This window comes from Antedon bifida, chromosome 10 (genome assembly GCF_963402885.1).
Source record: "Antedon bifida chromosome 10, ecAntBifi1.1, whole genome shotgun sequence".
Taxonomy (NCBI): Eukaryota; Metazoa; Echinodermata; class Crinoidea; order Comatulida; family Antedonidae; genus Antedon; species Antedon bifida.
In genome coordinates this window covers 16,476,344-16,495,134 of record NC_136235.1, presented here as the reverse complement: position 1 = coordinate 16,495,134, position 18,791 = coordinate 16,476,344, and the positions used below count along the sequence as shown (strand labels likewise).

The window sequence follows — 18,791 nt, the reverse complement described above, 5'->3', positions numbered from 1 at the left end:
ATTATCGTCCTCAGGCATAGTGAAAACTGAGGATACTGATGTAACGGACCCACAACAGCCAGTGCTGCACCTAATACGGTACCCATAGTAAATCTCATACTCCGACAGACTTCGACAGATAAATAAAAACGAAAATGAAATGTAGCATTCTAAAGTAAACCTATTAAGCCTATTTATAGAATATTTATATAATGAATCTACACTCTTCTCTTTATATCCATTGTTTGAATATATTTAAACACTTGCTCTGACTGATTATAATAATTGTACAACCACAGTATATCCGGCAGGTTGACATCCAATTGGTTCTGTCTATTATACGGTAGATTTTTATTACACTCATACTGTTTACACTGAACCTTCAAAGAAAATAAAAGACAATACACTTTTTCAAACATTCATCGATCGCTATGATTCGTCATTATTTTGACTATCCCGACACCTGTCATGACATAATGAGTCATAACCACTTTAGACTCGGTTACAGACTGCAAACAAGTCCGGCATTTAAATGATCATTGCTTTGGAATCATTGTGAACATCTGGGAGGATAAGCCTAAGAATTACTTTTTTTTAATCATTCGTTGGTATTTATTCATAAAACAAAAAGATTAAAACATGGCAGCAAAAATGCTGAAATGCGTTTCAATTTACAAAAATATGTATAGGCTAAAATTGGTTAAAAATACTTTAAACATTGTAAAAAATCATAAATAACCAAATGGACATCAAAATACATATATGAAGAAACTGTAAAACTACATAAAAGGGCAGGGTTTTTTTTCGGTCAGAAATGTTTAAAATTGATTATCCAATTGCAGTTTAATTATTTCAATGATTATTAATCTGTTTTATATTTAGCTGGTCTTCATCAATGTATTGATTTATATATTAAAAATATTCTGTTTACACTCTCTTTTAATAAGACAGGTTGATGAGATTGAGAGCTGGTGTACCAGTTACCATCATCATGCCTTAAGCTCTGTCTACACTATCAAACTAGTTTGACAAAAAAAGTGTGATGTGCCCAAATATGGTAGTGATATTCTCAAATATGGTAGTGATATGACATCATCATGTCCATATATGGGCACATCACATGTTTTTGTCACATAAAGTTTGAAAGTGTAGACAAGGCTTTACAGTTTTATACCATTTTCCTTATGGTGTTGTGTTTTGTCTGTATAGTTTTCAATTTAAATTTAAATAAAATACTTCACCGGTTGTCCGATTTATGACACGTCACATTATAAATATCAGTAGGCTAATATTATAAGTTCTTTTGTCGTGTAATTAACCGCAATGATTTTGCGTATGAATCGAGTTTTTGGTAGGTTTTACCATAACAAAGAGTAAAGCTTTGATCGCTGGTTTATTTTATTATTAAGTTTATGCTACAATATTATAGCACTTTTGTTTTGTTGTGGCTTTAATATTCCTGTTTGTATACAGGTGAATGGTACGAAGAGTATGCCTTCAACGTTACGTTAGACATATAACAATAATTGACAACCATTTTTGCTGCTGATTGATTCTAAAACTCTATAAAAAAAATATACCTATATCTAATTTACAACTCTAATTTTCTATATTAGATAATCAAATTAATGTAGTTTGTTTCAAATTTCACATGAGAAAATAACCATAATATAACTTTATAAAAACTGCAAAATAGCCTCATACGAAGTTCGATTTTATGCAACTTTATTTGTTCATTTTTTTGGAGATTTAGATTCTTCCTTCGTGATATAATATATTAATGAGCGTATGGGTCCTAATCTCGTTCTCCATGATATTACGTTATAAAGGTATACGTTCGAATCTGCTCAAGCCGAATAACTTACAGTACCGATCATGGACAAAATATTGTTTCTCCATGGTATTACGTTATAAAGGTATACGTTCGAATCTGCTCAAACAGTACAGTAGACCTAATATAGTCGGATGAGATTAGTACAGTACCACGGACAATTACATTACTTCCCCGTGGTATTACGTAATGGTATACGTACTTAATAATTAACTCTCTATGACCAGGTTGATTGACCCGTAATTTAAAATACCACTATTTCCATAAAGACGTCTTTTCCGTAAAGGTATTCAGCCTTTAGGGCTGTGCCAGTCTCCATTGTTATTCTGTTTGCTCCGTCATTGGTCGGTGATTTTCATGATCGAATGGCTTTGAATAGCTGTCAATGGATTCTATTGTTATTCAATTGCTTATTCATCACTGCTTCGGTGGAACACCCTGTTATTATTCAGTTTTAGTTATCACAAATACATTGCAACTACACACATAGATCACAACTCTGTTCCGTTGGCTTGGTACAACAAAATTGGGATCGTGGCAGAAGCATATATAACTACAAAGTGTTATTCCCGTTACATCAACCCTAATTATTGTGGATTTATTTGTGGGTATGTTAAGGATTTGAGTTTGTATACACCTGCTGTGAAATTCGTGTCATTTGTTATATAATGGATACCGTTAGGAAATACACCTTGTTGTTAACAATTGGAGCTATATTTTTTACTGGAAGGGTGAATTGCTATAGTACAGGTGGTCCGATACAGGCTTGTAGTAATATGCTGCCCGGACATTATAATACACCTGAACAAACTGTGCCATCTCCATACACTGTTACTGCAAGTACGACTATGTTTTCGCCTGGAGATATTATTTCAGGTGAGTATTGTGGCTAAGGGTCGTATTTTTAGTTCGGTTAGTTCTGTATGACCCACTGACAGCTGAGGATTTTTTCGACAAAGAAACCCAACTCAGTACTGGTTACATTTATCCCCACTTCTGCTTACATTTTCCTTTTAAAAAGGGTCTTTTCGTGAAATATAGGTTCGTTTGCAACCCTTCCCTCTTTTATTGATAAAATAATGTTTAGTAACTGGTAATGTATGTCTCAATTTTGTAGTTAAAATAATAGTTTATACTATAAAAGAAAAAAAGCAACGCTATGTTTGGAAAATGTAAGGATTTGCCAATTGATATTATTTCGTTATTAAAAAGGGCACTTTCGTGAAAAATAGGTTCGTTTGCAACCCTTTCCTCTTTTATTGATAAGTTAGTAACTGGTAATTTATGTCTTAATTGTGTAGTTAAAATAATAGTTTATACTATAAAAGAAAAAAAAGCAACACTATGTTGGAAAATGTTTACAGTAAAGGATTTGACATTATTTCGTTATTAATATAATATATTAATTTACAGTACCTTTAAAAGCGTCATACTTTGCGTCATTGACTACTGATGCATGTACAGTACTGTACAGTAATGTTTATGTAACAACTTAATACAGGTACGTCAGTATTGCAATTGTATGATGGAAATGCTTATACTTTTTGTTAATAGTGGAAGCATTTTAATCTGTCATCAGGGATTAGTTTCAGTCGTTTGCTTTGTTTGCACTTATATATAAACTTGTAGAAATTGTCGGAATAATTATACAATTCATCAATACATTCTTTAGTTTTACAATTGTCAAATCATATGGTTTTACCGTTGATTTAGCACTTGTCTGTATGCCCTTTGTTAAAGCCTAGAGTGAAGAATCTGGTTAATAAGGTACAATAGAAAAAACCCTGAACAACACTGGCTGTGGCGTGTGCTGTATGAGTCATTTAAGTACCTCACAATGTTACTCCCACATAAAATGTTACTCCCACCGTGTCTACCTACAGTATACAGGCATTTTATATTGTTTATTTTAAAGTAGAACATGGATAATACAAGTTTTTCTACAGGATTTGTTTTTCAATGATATGCAATCGTTACCCATGTGAATATTTGTAATGAAAATACTGAATAATACTTATGTATTATTGATTTGCATTTTTGTTAAGAATAAATAATAATAAGAGTAAATTATGGTTAATTTTCTATCTTTCCCAGAGCAACCTATTCTGAATTTTTAAACGTTACCGATCAATATACTGTACCGTACATTGCCGCAGTTCGCATGAATATTATGTTTAGTACTTTATTGTGTGTTATTATGTAACCGGTTAACTTTTTTTTGTCACAATACCATACATCCCCATTAGTGAATAAACATTACGTTTATGTGGTATAAGTTTGCAAAACATATTATTTGTAGGCCTATGAATAACTGTAGGGGTGGACGCGTGTGGTAGGCTCATGGAACTAAGACCTTATACTATACGTATGATTTTAATTGGAAAATTTCAAGAAGTATAGGTAAACTCACTCACACTTTACAGAGTAGATCCTAACCTTTATTTGTTACTTTAGCCAAATACATGCAGATAGACCATCTTCCATAGATCTTCCTCAATGAAAATGTTTTTAATTAATTGTAAGTGAAGCAATCATGACGCAACAGTTGATGAGCCTTTTTTTTAATCGAGGAAAATAAAAATACTGTATTGGAATGGGGAGATTAAAACTGTCATGCACTCATTAACATAAAAATCATTGTAATAATAAATGTAATATGTTGATTTCGCTATTGTTGATGTATAGTTTGCGTATATATAGTCCTGGAAAGAACTGTTGAGTTTCTCGACGTTTCGATCAAACATACTTTGATCGACGTCCTCGGGTTTGAGAATGCAGAAAGCCAAGGAATCCACTAGAGTTTGCTATTATTTTGTGAAATATTGTACCGCTGTCTTCTTAACTCTCCCAGTAAAGGAATGAAGAAGCAAGAGGTCCTACCATTTTTCTTGTTTAAGGTTTAATTAGTTTAACATTATTATAGACTGGGCTTTCACTAATACAAGTTTATTTTTCTTCAAAATTCCAGTGACTCTTTCTGCTTCTAGCACTCGCCCATTTAAAGGAATGATGGTACAGGCTAGAGAAATAATGGGTTCAGACGCTATAGGTACATTTCAAAACGTTAATCAAGAGAACGAGTACTTTGTCCATTGTAATGGACATTTCAGCGCACTCAGCCATAATAGTAATACGAATAAATATTCCTTAACATATCAGTGGAAATCTCCTACTGATTCTACAACTGATGTTGAATTCTTGTAAGTACTATTTATCTTGGACTATTTATATATTATTATTATTGATGATTATATAGGATTGGAATATGCCATAAATATCCGACAAAGCTGGTTACTGTACTTCTACCCAGTATTGACCTCTGTACTGTATATAACTAGGGGTTACCGTACGTTAATTCATGGAGGTATAATTGAAAATATTATCTTTTTCATCTTTGACTGTAGGGTGTTTGGTCTTATAGATTGTTAAAAAAATAATTCGAATTATAAGCTTGATTGATTTAGAGCCTAGCGCCTGCACATTACAGTATACTATATTTTCTTTTTACTCAGCTCATACTGTACAGCAGACTACTGTAGTGCCATGTAAAGCTCTATCTACACTGTACCCAAATATGGTAATGATATGACATCATCGTGTCCATATATGCGCAGATCACATTTTTGTAGACACAACTTAACATACAGTACTGTCATTTTTAACAAATTTACATGAAATAATATTTATATTTTCAGAGTTACGTTTGTAGAAGATTTTTCTACATTTTGGGTTAAACAACGATCAGCTACAATCAAAATTGGTAAGCAAATACACTACCGATAACGATTCATTTAGTATTTTGTAAATCAGTTTAAACATCATGCTTCACCTCTTACAAACTGGTACTGTACAGTGTAATGAAATGTTTATATTTAAATACCACTAACATGTCACAGTTTTACCATGCTTGTATTGAGTAAAACCAATACAAAATAATAAAATGATCATATGATGAAAACGGATTTGGCTTTAAAAAAATATGGTTTTGTACTGTAGGCCTATATTGTAATAATATAATAACAACATATATTGTAATACAAATTACTTTTAAAGAGCCGTGTACTTCGAGCCCGTGTCAAAATGGTGGAACATGTTTTAACAGTGCCACCTTTGAACAATATTTCTGTAATTGCGGCAATGGATACACAGGCGCTAACTGTGACCAAGTCATTGTTGCTACGACTCCACAACGTAAGTTATTCACTTATTTAATATGTATACATTATATTTGTCTTTCTTTATACAGTAATTATATAAAATCGATACATTTTCCTTTCAGTTCAATATGCTAAACATTTTTCGTTTTTAGAGAATACGGACGGCATTTAGTAAATCAGAATTGTCGTTTTTATATAATTTAAGTATTTCGATTATTGTCTAAATATTGCAACATACTGTAGTACTCGGTGGCGCGTATGTATGCGCGTGAAGCAAGCATCCATTGGCTGGGTTGGGGTTGGGGGTCGGTATTAGATTTTCCGCTCTCGCTACCACTGCATTACATCTGATATAAATACTATATTTTTTATACTGTTATGTACTTTTTTTCACTACATGCCTTCCTTTCTACCAATATTGCATAGCTGACGCATGCGCTGTGTCGCTTTGTTGGAATGGAGGAAGTTGCATTGATCAGAGTACAGGGGACATTTCCAGTTTTATCTGCATTTGTCCCCCAGGTTTCGAAGGACCTTTATGTAAAACAGAAGGTATTTTAACCTTAACCCAAACATTCACTCCAATTTATAATTTGATTCATTGTTTTATCATTGGTTGTATCTTAGAGGTTGTTTTACATTTATAGCTTGTGTTTGCTTGTTTGTATTCATATACTTAGTGAACATTTTGTCATTTGTAGAAATCATTCAAGGGCGGATCCAGGATTATTTTAATGGGGGAATAGTATGTTTAAAAATAGACAGTAGTTTTTAATGTTACTGTCATAGAGGTGGGGGACCGCGTACCCCAGTGACTTCAGGATCCGCCCTGTCATTGCATTGTATGCTATGACATTACTTAGCTATCATACACATTAGTTATTCTATTTTGCTTACAGTATATAAAATAAAATAAAAATCAATTACATTTCATGAAATAATGCATGCAGTCTTTAACAATACATCTGAACTGGTAAGAAACGAAACAAATAAAATGTGAACTCAAATTATTCAAGCTGGTTGAATTTGTTCACCTACAAATAATATATTATTAGAAGTGATATATGCATAAAAAGATGAAAAAACTGACGGTTGTAAGTCACAAAACTTGTTGCGCAAACTTTAAAAAAAAAATTAATTATATTTATTCATTGGAATGAGTATTTGATTTGATAAGGCATTTTTGGCATCTAATTATTGTTCAAAATATCTTATGTAATGCTTGTTCTTCACGGTATGTCATACATTTTTTAGTGAGGTATATCTTCTTCCTAAACACGAATTTCTCTTCTGATTCCTTCACATTTATTCTGAATATTTTTAATAGCAGTTTTGCTTTGATACTTGTTTTATTAGTACTGATCCTCAAACACACATTGTTGTCATTGTTTGCTATTATTTATCCACCACAAGGCACTCTTTGTTGAATGGTATGTTATTACTTATTCATATATACGGATTAAAGCAAATTGGTCAGAAGGAATAGGAAAGTACAGATTGGGTTTAGTTTCTCTTTCAAAGGTTTATTATGTAGAAAGTAAAGTACACTAAAAGTACTGTACACAGTTTACCTTAGACAATCCAGAGCACTTTGTGAACTTTTTTTTAAACGTACAGTAGTAATAAAATAATTCATTCAGGTGTCTTTAAATAATGGTTTTCTCTCACTTTCATTTAAACTTGATGGAAATTACGGAATTTACTCAACATCTCAATACAGTGTAATTGTGATATACTAGAATTTTTGTTATGTGAATAATAATTATAACCCACAGTACCGATATTGCCATGCGATTCGAACCCATGCTTTAATGGTGGTATTTGTGATCATCTCACTGGAAACGAGGGATATCAGTGTTTCTGCCCTGTGGGTTCTGGTGGCTCTCATTGTGAATTTTATTCAGGTAATTTACATCATTCAGGAGTTTTTTTGATGACAATTGGAACTGGACTCCGACTTAAGTAAATATGTATTGGGAAAAATCACTTTGTTTATTATGAAACAGTTTAAACTTTTGAATACTTACACGGGTAAACGATATAAAAAAGAAATGATTAAAAAACATTTTTAAATATAAAAAAAGAAAACTAAAGCATGATTTAAAATGAAATACAGTATGTGATTTGCATAATTGACAGGTGTCAATGTTTGTTAACTCTCTATACAAACTTGCATTGTTTTGGCATAACAGATTATCAAATCAATGTTTTACTTATATTTTAATGTGAATGCTGCTCTGATTTTGTTGACAGCCCCTTGTGATTCTAGTCCATGTGCGAACGGGGGTTATTGTGAAAATACATCAGGGGGAAGTGGATATCAATGCTTGTGTTCAGGAGGTTACTTTGGCCAACTGTGTGAACTCGAACCAGGTGATTATGAAGAAGGATTATGATAAATGTATAACATAGTACCACAGTAGCTATAAAATAATTCTCGCCACAGTGTTTTCGACCGAATTTGGCCTGCCAAAAGTTAATAGTTAATGGTTTTTTTTATTGGAGAAGACGTAAATTGTAAATATTTGCAAAACAAATATCCGGCGCACATAGTGAGAAAAGTTTCGCCAATCAAATAAATATATTCCTAATCCGAGGCACATATAACTCCAATTTCATTCGAAACTCTTACGTCCACTGTCCCACATCCGCGTTATAGATAATCTCCAAAATTGCAATTTCAGGGTATAGGCCTAGTGATTGATTGATACATTATAATGAATATTTTACCATTGCTGGTATTATTAGATATATATGCAGACCCCTGTGCCTCGTACCCCTGCTACAATAATGGTATTTGTGAGGTAATTTACTACAGTACCAGTACTTTCCAGTGTTCCTGTACTTCTGAACATTTTGGTGTTCGTTGTGAATTTCCACAAGGTAAATATTCGTGAGGTAGCTTATGTACAGTATATTCACGCATTTTCTCATAGTAAACGAGGTTTAATGCATGATCTTTCTTAAGATAATTTTGACTTTGAGAATCGAGCAAGCCAATATTTCATAAGAAGAAGACTGCAGTATGTCTGGTCCACTCACCCTGGTCTTTTTTGCATGTATTATGAATATTAGAAGTGTGTGAAGTTTGACTAGAGAAGACCAATTAGAAGTAGGCCTTACGCAAATATGTCCATATTCTAAGTCAACCATTTTAGTATCAATATCTCAATGGCCTGAGTTTGATAACCTCTTAATAATGACCAATCTGAAAAGGTCCATTTTGATTTAATCTACTCTGATTCTTAACAGCCTCTTGTGAATCCAACCCGTGTCTGAACGGGGGTTACTGTGAAAACACAGCAGGTAACAGTGGATACCAATGCTACTGTATAGGCAGTTTCTTTGGCCAACTATGTGAATTAGAACCAGGTACAGTCCTATTTACATTTCATAGGATATCCGGGGACGCAGCACGTTAACAAATTGGTATCAACTAAACTGCATATTGTACTGTAGGCCTATATAATCCTGTAAAATGTGCGGTAAACTAATTGCTGCCGTAGTGTTGTTGCAACAAAGGCCATATAATACAACAGCTATTATTTGATAGAACGTGAAAGCCTAGAAAACTGCTACTATTATTCATATTCATAAAAGAAAAGTATATCGTACAATTATTATACTCTGCTTGATCGTCCATATTGTAATAACTAACATCCTGGTTTCATTAGATAACTTTGCTATGCCTTGCTCTTCTTCACCTTGTGTGAATGGTGGGCACTGTCAACACCTGTACCAGATTGATGCCACTGCTTTTCAGTGTTTCTGTACAGCAGGTTTTTCTGGTACCTTTTGTGAAATTCCACCAGGTAATTAACCTTCTATTATCTTAACCGGAGAGTTTTTAGAGGCTGGTTTCCAAGCATACGTGTAAACTAAAGACATAGTATTATGACAACATTTATAGCACTGCTCAGCTTAATAAAGTTTTAAAAAAACAATGTAGAATTACATTACTACTAATATACAGATAATATCTGTTTATAAGCCATTAATGTTAAATATTAATGTTGGTAATAACGTAATTAGTTGATCAAGTCTTTCTGTAAACCACCAGATTTTTCTAAAATTTGGCACCAAAGCATCGGTTTTGTTAGTGTTGATTCAATTGTCCTTTTAAAAATATTAATGTATTAATCGGTCACATCAGGGAAGAGTTAAATGGCACTCTTCCCTGGTCACATGCACCATATTTGCTACAGTTTTTAGTGTTTGTTTTAAATGTATTTAATAATGATGTATTGAAACACATTCAGTGGATCCATGCGACTCAAACCCATGCCTTGGTGATGCAAGCTGTCAAATGCAGGTTCTAGGCTACACCGTTGGTTACTTGTGTAATTGTTCTGATGGCTACACAGGCTTGAGATGTGAACAGGGTCCGACAGGTACAAATAGTAAATTTGGTTTATATATAAATCTATGTTTGCCTATGCAAACTGTACAAATATGCCCAAGTTCCATGTGGTTATAAAATTAAAATAAATTAAAGGTTTTTTTTAATGATTTATAGACATGCACTACTATGAATTATTTGAAGCATTACATATTGTGTATTTTCATCATCCAATTTAAATTTATAGGCCATGGTTACAAAATAAGATTATTAATAATAAATTTATGAATATGAATGCCCTTTTAACTTGTTGTAATAAATAAACAACACAATACACTATTTAATTGTTGTAATCAATGAATATACTGATTTATTACTTTGGCATTTAATTCCTTTAATTAACATTCAGTGGCCTAAATAGAATAAGCAATTATGAATAATTAATTTATATAAATAAATGTATTAGCTTAAATTTGAAATAATGCTTGTTCCAAACAATAGAATATTATAATTGTTATTAAATACATTTGCGTTATATAATTATTACGATATTCAATGGACAATCATTTTTTTTTATAAATCTTTATAAAAGTACACAATGACTTTCATAGGCCTATATATGAATAATTTAATTCGCTACTTTTCGTTTGATATGAATTTTGGCACAAAACTTAAAGAAAAAAATTAAGTTCCAAGGATTGTTGAAATGAACTTAATGACGGTTAGACCTTCCTATAACAGAAATACAAATTTATATATAATTTTAAATTAATTAATCAAAGAAAAAAACATTCGAATGAATGAAAAAAAATTTACAATTAATACTTAGTTTAAACAGGACAAAGATTTATTAAAAAAAGACAAATATTCAGTCATATATAGTTTATTATTAAATAACCATAAACAGTAAAAAACACAATATATTATAAACAATATATATTACAAGATATATAAATAGATACACTTTATAAGTAACTTTTAACCTTCAACTACTTGCCTATTTCAATCTCAAAAACAGTTATTGTCCTATAGGATTTTAATAATGTGTTTTCAATATTTTGTTGTTATTGAAAGGCTCAACAACAGAACACAGCTTAACTATTGGTATGTGCCAATTATAACACTTTGGGTACGGTATATCTCTGCACCCCACACCAAAAAATGATTTTTGTTTATATGTTACTGTAGGTGTATTTAGCATGACGTTTGCACATTCTATTTAACCAGTTTACAGTATCTTGGATTGGAACAATTTGTGCAACACTAGATTTACAAGCTTTCCCACCTTTGTTTGCTTGATATTCTCTGGAAAATTCTCTGATTAAACATTACATAAATTTACATATTTTGAAATAGAGATATTAATCACAAGTTACTTTGAAATTTGATTTAAACAAATATTAAATTAAAATTTCTACATCTGTCTATTCTATTCTATTGTTATGCGTGGTATGTATACACTGCATATAATAATACGGCATCCAAGGTTATATATAAATTAATACCCACGCATATGTAATACAAGGTGCTATTACTGTTTTGTTATATATTATTAGTGATCTGTATTACTGTACAATTTAGCCTGGTACTGTATTAGCATCATTTATATATACCAGCAGCATCAGGAATGCATAAATATATTATTAGTTTATCGTCATATTCTGAATTCTGAAAGAGGTGTAGAGGAGCATTATTATTTTATTTAAATCATAAGTCAATATGACTAATAATTCTATGCTGTTTAAGCAACATATACGTTGAATTTTAAATGGTTATCATGACTAAAAAGGTATTTATCCACTGGCAAACTGTTACGTATACATAATATAATTGTAATTAGCAAAATAAGCAAACCAAATTTGTGCTGAAAATTGATTAATCAGATATAGCAAGTTAAATTTACAGTAGTAGGCGTACTGTATACCGTACTGTACCTTTGACAACCTGCAAATGTTAATTACAGCATGGAGCTATAAAAGTTATAGCTCCATATTACAGAACCATTATTAAAAATCTACGAAACAATCTACTAAACAATTTTAATTGCTAGGGTGAATTCTAAGTACTGATTATAGTGTTTTCCTTCATCAACTATAATTATAACAATTTTCGAGAACAAAAATCATGTTCTTGTGCTGTAGCCAATAAATTATTGATTTAGTTATTTGCATACTTTGGTATTATTTGTACAAGCATGATTTGCAAACGCATGTCCCTGTGCTGTACACTGTATTTGTTTCAAATGCATTATCGTATTGCAATTTTTTGAATTATATATTTGAATTATGGTTCATCATGGAAATATTAATATGACTATTCGCACAACATTGTCTATATAGGTTTTAAGATATTTAATAATTGGTATAATAGTACTTTTGTTTGAACGATTAGATTTGCTTTGATTTTGCATTTTTGTAGTTTATTTTTCTGGTTTATGGGTTCTTTTTTTATTCATTTTGTTACAGTTTTTTGGTGATTTTGTTTCTATATTTATTTTGTTATGCACTTACTTTGCGAATAAAAATTAGTGGCGTTGTAGGTTGGTCTTGCGAATACTAGCGAACCTGGTGGCAAATTTTGTAGTAGCCCATGAATCAAGAAAAATTGAGCCATGGATTTTATTATCCTATCAATTTAATCTATAATAGTATTTTATTCAGTTATTGCAAGATACTATTTGTATTCATCAAGGCATAACGATGTACTATACATTTTAACTTTATTGTTTCTGGTTGAACGCAATCTCATAAAATTTGTTTTCCTTTCCTATTATCAATATCTAAAAGAATAATATTGTGATAATTATATCTGTATTAAAACGCTCAGTTGAAGTTATCGACGATGGACCTGTAACTTGTGCCTCTTCCCCCTGTTTAAATAATGGAACGTGCCTGAATGTGACCGACAGTGCTACATATGATCCTGGCCGTCTGTATGTTTGTGTGTGTGAACCACAACATATGGGAGAGCATTGTGAAAACTCGACAGGTACATATATATTATGAATTATATTATTACCATATTTGTTTATGATATTGATTTTTCAGTGATTCTTTTTAACTCACGATGATCATATTGCAATCGAATGAATTATGGCCTGTATATTGAAGCAGTTTCATCCGGTTTTAAAATTGTCCAAATTATGAAATAAAATTATCATTCAAATTTTGTTTAATTCCTTTACTTACAATATTCACTCCAACAAATTTTAAAGAATCCTTCCAGTTGTCCATTAGAAATTGGGAGTGTTCAAAAAAGTCCAACATCAACTGGACTGTTCAAACTATCATTCTCATGTTAGTAGACATCCTAATTATAACCAAAGTCAATCATAAAAAAGATCAAAACTATGAATTTCAAGTGTTTCCTAAAGTGCTGGTGAAAGATGATGATGTGAGTGGTGAGTACAGTGTTTTTAGTGGCAATGAAAGAGGACGATGCAGGTTATGTTGGAGGATATTTGTGATAATTATGATTAATGTCATTGGCAATTAAATAATGGTAATTATATAACACCTAAATAAATTCCTGTCATTTGGTTGGACGATTGTGGGTCACATGGCGTGCAATAGTACGCACTAATAATTAATACATATTAATACATATCATCACCGTTTATAGTGAGTGAATGTTCGTGACTAATTATGTTAATGTCATGCTGATGATGATGGTCACAATAAGAAATATTGAACAAAATACAATGTTATGGAGAGAATAATAGAACTACGTAGGCAGCAATGAGGATGATGAAAAGAAAAAGCAGGAAGTTGACGAGAGTGGTGATGGTGGTGAATGGAGAAAGAAAGTGATGTGGAAGATGATTCTGGTGATATGAATGTATTATACGAGTACAATGGAATATTCTATAACTAGAATATGATTATATATCAAATAACATTGTGAAAAATGATACAGTACAGGATATGACATAAATTATGCTGATGATATCTCAAGAAATTATACTCTGATAAATAGCAGTAATAAAAGTTGATGATATGTAGCTTAATTTACTACTGTAGTTCATAAGCGTTTGTAATCAATAAAATAAACATATATTCCGCTGATTCTTGTTTGATAATGGAACATATAAATTAAAGAACAGTTTGGTTTTCAGGTCGATATTAAAGTAGTGAAGATGGCAAATAATACAATTTGTTTTTAACATCTAGGAGGGGAAAATGATTATGTGAACTGCGCATCAGACCCCTGTTACAATAATGGAACGTGCTACAGTGTACACTCTGAGGCGGTTAAAGACCTGCTTTCAGGTCGTTATTTCCTTTGCGTGTGTGAACGAGAGTATAGTGGTATACAATGTGAGATTGCACCAGGTAGATTTACATTATATCATTAAGTCAACTTATACATTTTTTTTTCTTCTTTTGGTAATTCGGTTGAAATTTATATTTGCGTTTGGTGTCTCAGATGTTATACCATTGCTGCTTTGGCAATTTTTTAAAAATTTCTTTCATTTTGGGTTTTTTTTTTCGTTTTGAAAAATCTATTACCACTACAGTATGCACACCATAATTACATCTATATTGTGTAAGAGTTGGTCTACAGTATTTTATCTATTTGGTTGCCTGTACATTTCTAGATAGATTATACAGTATTTTGTTTTTAGCTTTTATTATTCAGTTTCATTTGAAATTGAATAATTGTATTATTGATTATATTATTATACATAATTTAAATAGTTACTGTATGAATGATAAACTGTGAATGACTTCAAGATGTGTAGAATGGAAAAAATATTGGAACTTTTTTGTATATTTTTGCTTGCTTTTAATTTTATTTATGGATTTACTTGACTTTTATTGTAATTAGGGAAAACAAATCTGAATCTCTATTCTTTTTTGCATCCTTTCATAATTCCTCTGGACCATGTATTCCACTTTATTTTAACCTTTTTTTCGCTGGTTGGTGACTTGGTATTTTTTTACATTGGTAATGTACTCCACATATAATTTTAATGAATTATGTTTGTATCCCAGAACGGGAAAATACAGAAGGCATAAATTGTACATCGAATCCTTGTGAAAATAATGGTAAATGCCACGATTTAGTTACCGAAGAAGAGAAAAATCTCTACCCTGGTCGCTCATATATTTGTGAATGTGAAGCCGGTTTTATTGGAAAAAATTGTGAAAACAAAACAGGTATCGAAATTATGATAGTGTTTTTTTCTTTCCTTATTTTTTTTTAGTTTTGGGTGTGTTTTTTTTATCTATATGTTATTCATTCCTTCAAGTTTATTGTGTCTCTAATTGTGGTCCATGTTCTTACATTCATTTACAATCTCTCATGTATATTTAAGGTTATTTGAGATAAAAAACATATCTGCTAAAAAGAAAAATATCTGTAAAGTATATAAAGTACTAATGTTGTGTAAGACATTCCAGAAAAATGAAAAGTTTATTCCTTTTAATTAAGTACTGTGAAAATATTGAAAAACATTTTATTCTACTGTACATTCAGATGCACACTATTTGAATTTTGTTTTCGTAGGATCGCATGTGTACTAATTAATGTTCAAGCTTTATTTTTCTAACTTTACAAGTGGCACATTTCTTACAGATGTTTCTAGCTGCGAAGAGCAACCATGTAGAAATGGTGGGCATTGTGGGCACACCACAGATGGTTATGTCTGCTATTGTACGGGTGGTTATTCTGGCTCGCATTGTGAGGTTGAGCCAGGTAAATTGTTTACAAAATTGTTAATTAGGATTGTACTGTATGAGGCATTTCTACTTTATATTGATACAGTCTAGCCCCTCCTTCGGGTCACCCTTCATTTGTGACACCCTTCTTTTGTGACACCCTTCTTTTGTGACACCCTTCTTTTGTGACACCCTTCCTTTGGGACACCCTTCCTTTGGGACACCCTTCCTTTGGGACACCCTTCCTTTGGGACACTCTCGTTTGGGACACCCTTCCTTTGGGACACTCTCGTTTGTGACACCCTTCTTTTGTGACACCCTTCCTTTGGGACACCCTTCCTTTGGGACACCCTTCCTTTGGGACACCCTTCCTTTGGGACACTCTCGTTTGGGACACCCTTCCTTTGGGACACTCTCGTTTGTGACACCCTTCTTTTGTGACACCCTTCCTTTGGGACACCCTTCCTTTGGGACACCCTTCCTTTGGGACACTCTCGTTTGGGACACCCTTCCTTTGGGACACTCTCGTTTGTGACACCCTTCTTTGGGACACCCTTCCTTTGGGACACCCTTCCTTTGGGACACCCTTCCTTTGGGACACCCTTCCTTTGGGACACTCTCGTTTGGGACACCCTTCTTTTGTGACACCCTTCCTTTGGGACACTCTCGTTTGGGACACTCTCGTTTGGGACACCCTTCCTTTGGGACACCCTTCCTTTGGGACACCCTTCCTTTGGGACACCCTTCCTTTGGGACACTCTCGTTTGGGACACCCTTCCTTTGGGACACTCTCGTTTGTGACACCCTTCTTTTGTGACACCCTTCCTTTGGGACACCCTTCCTTTGGGACACCCTTCCTTTGGGACACTCTCGTTTGGGACACCCTTCCTTTGGGACACTCTCGTTTGTGACACCCTTCTTTGGGACACCCTTCCTTTGGGACACCCTTCCTTTGGGACACCCTTCCTTTGGGACACCCTTCCTTTGGGACACTCTCGTTTGGGACACCCTTCTTTTGTGACACCCTTCCTTTGGGACACCCTTCCTTTGGGACACCCTTCCTTTGGGACACCCTTCCTTTGGGACACTCTCGTTTGGGACACCCTTCCTTTGTGACACCCTTCCTTTGGGACACTCTCGTTTGGGACACCCTTCCTTTGGGACACCCTTCCTTTGGGACACCCTTCCTTTGGGACACCCTTCCTTTGGGACACTCTCGTTTGGGACACTCTCGTTTGGGACACTCTACTTAGGACACCCTTATTAAGAACACACTCCTATATAATGAAGACACTTGTTTGAAGGTGTCCACTTAAAAAATGTAAAAGCATTGCCATGTAACTAAAAGAAAAAATTAGGATTGAACATATCAAAAGTACCAATTTATCAATTCCCTTCTATATAACAATTTAATCCAAAAGTACTGTACAGCACCTAAATTAATTTAGCTTACAATTATATTTACATATACAACAGATCCTATCCAGGATCCCTGCTTGTCTGACCCTTGTCAAAATGGTGGTCATTGTGATAGCCAGTACTACTATTTCCGATGTGTTTGTCCAATTGGGTATGAAGGCGACTTTTGTCAGACACCAGGTATTGTACAAATGGAATGAATTTATCCGTTTGCACTTTTTTATTCTACACTTTAATGTATAAGTTGGTATTACTTATACTTCCAAGGGACCTAATAGTTTAAATAGGGGTGCATGACATCAAATGGAATGGATTAGATTTCAAACGATCCCTTAGCACTTGCCCTATACTTGCAGATTGTATACTATAAGGAATCTTACAGTACTGTATTGTTTCTAATTCTAATGAACGAGATATTTACAGAAGGATGCATGGCACAAAATGGAATGGTTGGATTTATTTTTAAATCGTTGATACCTCTGCACTTTTTTATCCTACATTTGCAGAGTTGTATCAGTACTGCATTTTTCTATTTTTAGTGAACCAGGTATTTTACAGAGGGGTGTAGACTATGCACCAAATGGAACGGATTCAAACGATTCCTCTGCACTTTTGTTATCATACACTTGTATCCTACTATTTTACAGTAGGCCTACTGTATTGTTTTTAATTATATGAACCAGACATCATAAAATGAAATGGATAGAATGATTTTTAAATCCCTGTAAACTTGCTTTTAAACATGTACTTTGTAGGCCTTACTGTAATTCCAATGAAATGTCAGATACCACTTTAGTAGCAAGAGCACACAATATGGTTTGTAGAGCCTTAGGCCTACATTTGCGTTTCATTTGGAATTTATCAAGGTGGTCAATTGTAATTTCCTGCATCTTCGTGATGGCCCACTCTCCATTAAAAGTGCTTATGAAGGTGGATGCATGGCCTACAATTGAATGAATGATGCACCCAATGATTTCGACTAATTTATTTATATTAATATTAAAGTTCAGTTTGGTGATTAATGTACAGTATTTATTTACAAAGATAATTTAGTTGATTTAAAAAAGGTTTGTTGTATAAAAATAACTGTTCTTCTTCTAAACCATACTCCACCCATTCTAGCCTATACATATTTTTTGCTAACAATGTGTTCTCTAAATTCCATTTAACAATGTCGATGACTCAAGTGATAATAATACTACGGTATACATTGACAAAACTATCACTTCTTTTCATTACACTTACACAAACAAAGTTCAGTTTTACACAAATACTTTTTAAAAATTGCACCTACACAGAGTTTTACAATAAGCGTTAAACCACATTACATTCCTGTTCAACATATAGCATTGTTATACTTTTACACAAACAAAAATCTTCATTCCATTCCATTATTGTTACACATT

The 18,791-nt window shown here is 32.9% G+C and overlaps 2 protein-coding genes across 8 annotated transcripts in view; both read left to right on the top strand.

Annotated features, from left to right (window-relative positions):
• The first annotated feature begins 2,344 nt into the window (after positions 1–2,344).
• LOC144854848 (uncharacterized) overlaps positions 2,345–18,791 on the top strand; it is a 30,377-nt gene continuing 13,930 nt past the window's right edge. For 3 of the 7 annotated variants that reach the window (XM_078712843.1, XM_078712840.1, XM_078712841.1), the window contains exons 1-5: positions 2,345–2,686; positions 4,779–5,010; positions 5,506–5,570; positions 5,864–6,001; positions 6,394–6,519. In XM_078712843.1, the coding sequence (XP_078568969.1) occupies positions 2,479–2,686; positions 4,779–5,010; positions 5,506–5,570; positions 5,864–6,001; positions 6,394–6,519 (769 nt within the window). In that variant the 5' untranslated portion in view covers positions 2,345–2,478. Of the gene's footprint in view, positions 2,687–4,778; positions 5,011–5,505; positions 5,571–5,863; positions 6,002–6,393; positions 6,520–15,041; positions 15,466–15,826; positions 16,004–17,442; positions 17,566–18,791 lie in introns of those variants that run through there. The other 4 variants (XM_078712844.1, XM_078712842.1, XM_078712845.1 and 1 more) reach the window with 3 other exon arrangements.
• LOC144854519 (uncharacterized) lies at positions 7,779–10,545 on the top strand. The gene is made up of 7 exons (XM_078712470.1): positions 7,779–7,871; positions 8,160–8,340; positions 8,716–8,850; positions 9,220–9,339; positions 9,642–9,779; positions 10,227–10,358; positions 10,484–10,545. Exons 1-7 carry the CDS (start codon positions 7,779–7,781, stop codon positions 10,543–10,545), a joined length of 861 nt encoding a protein of 286 aa, XP_078568596.1.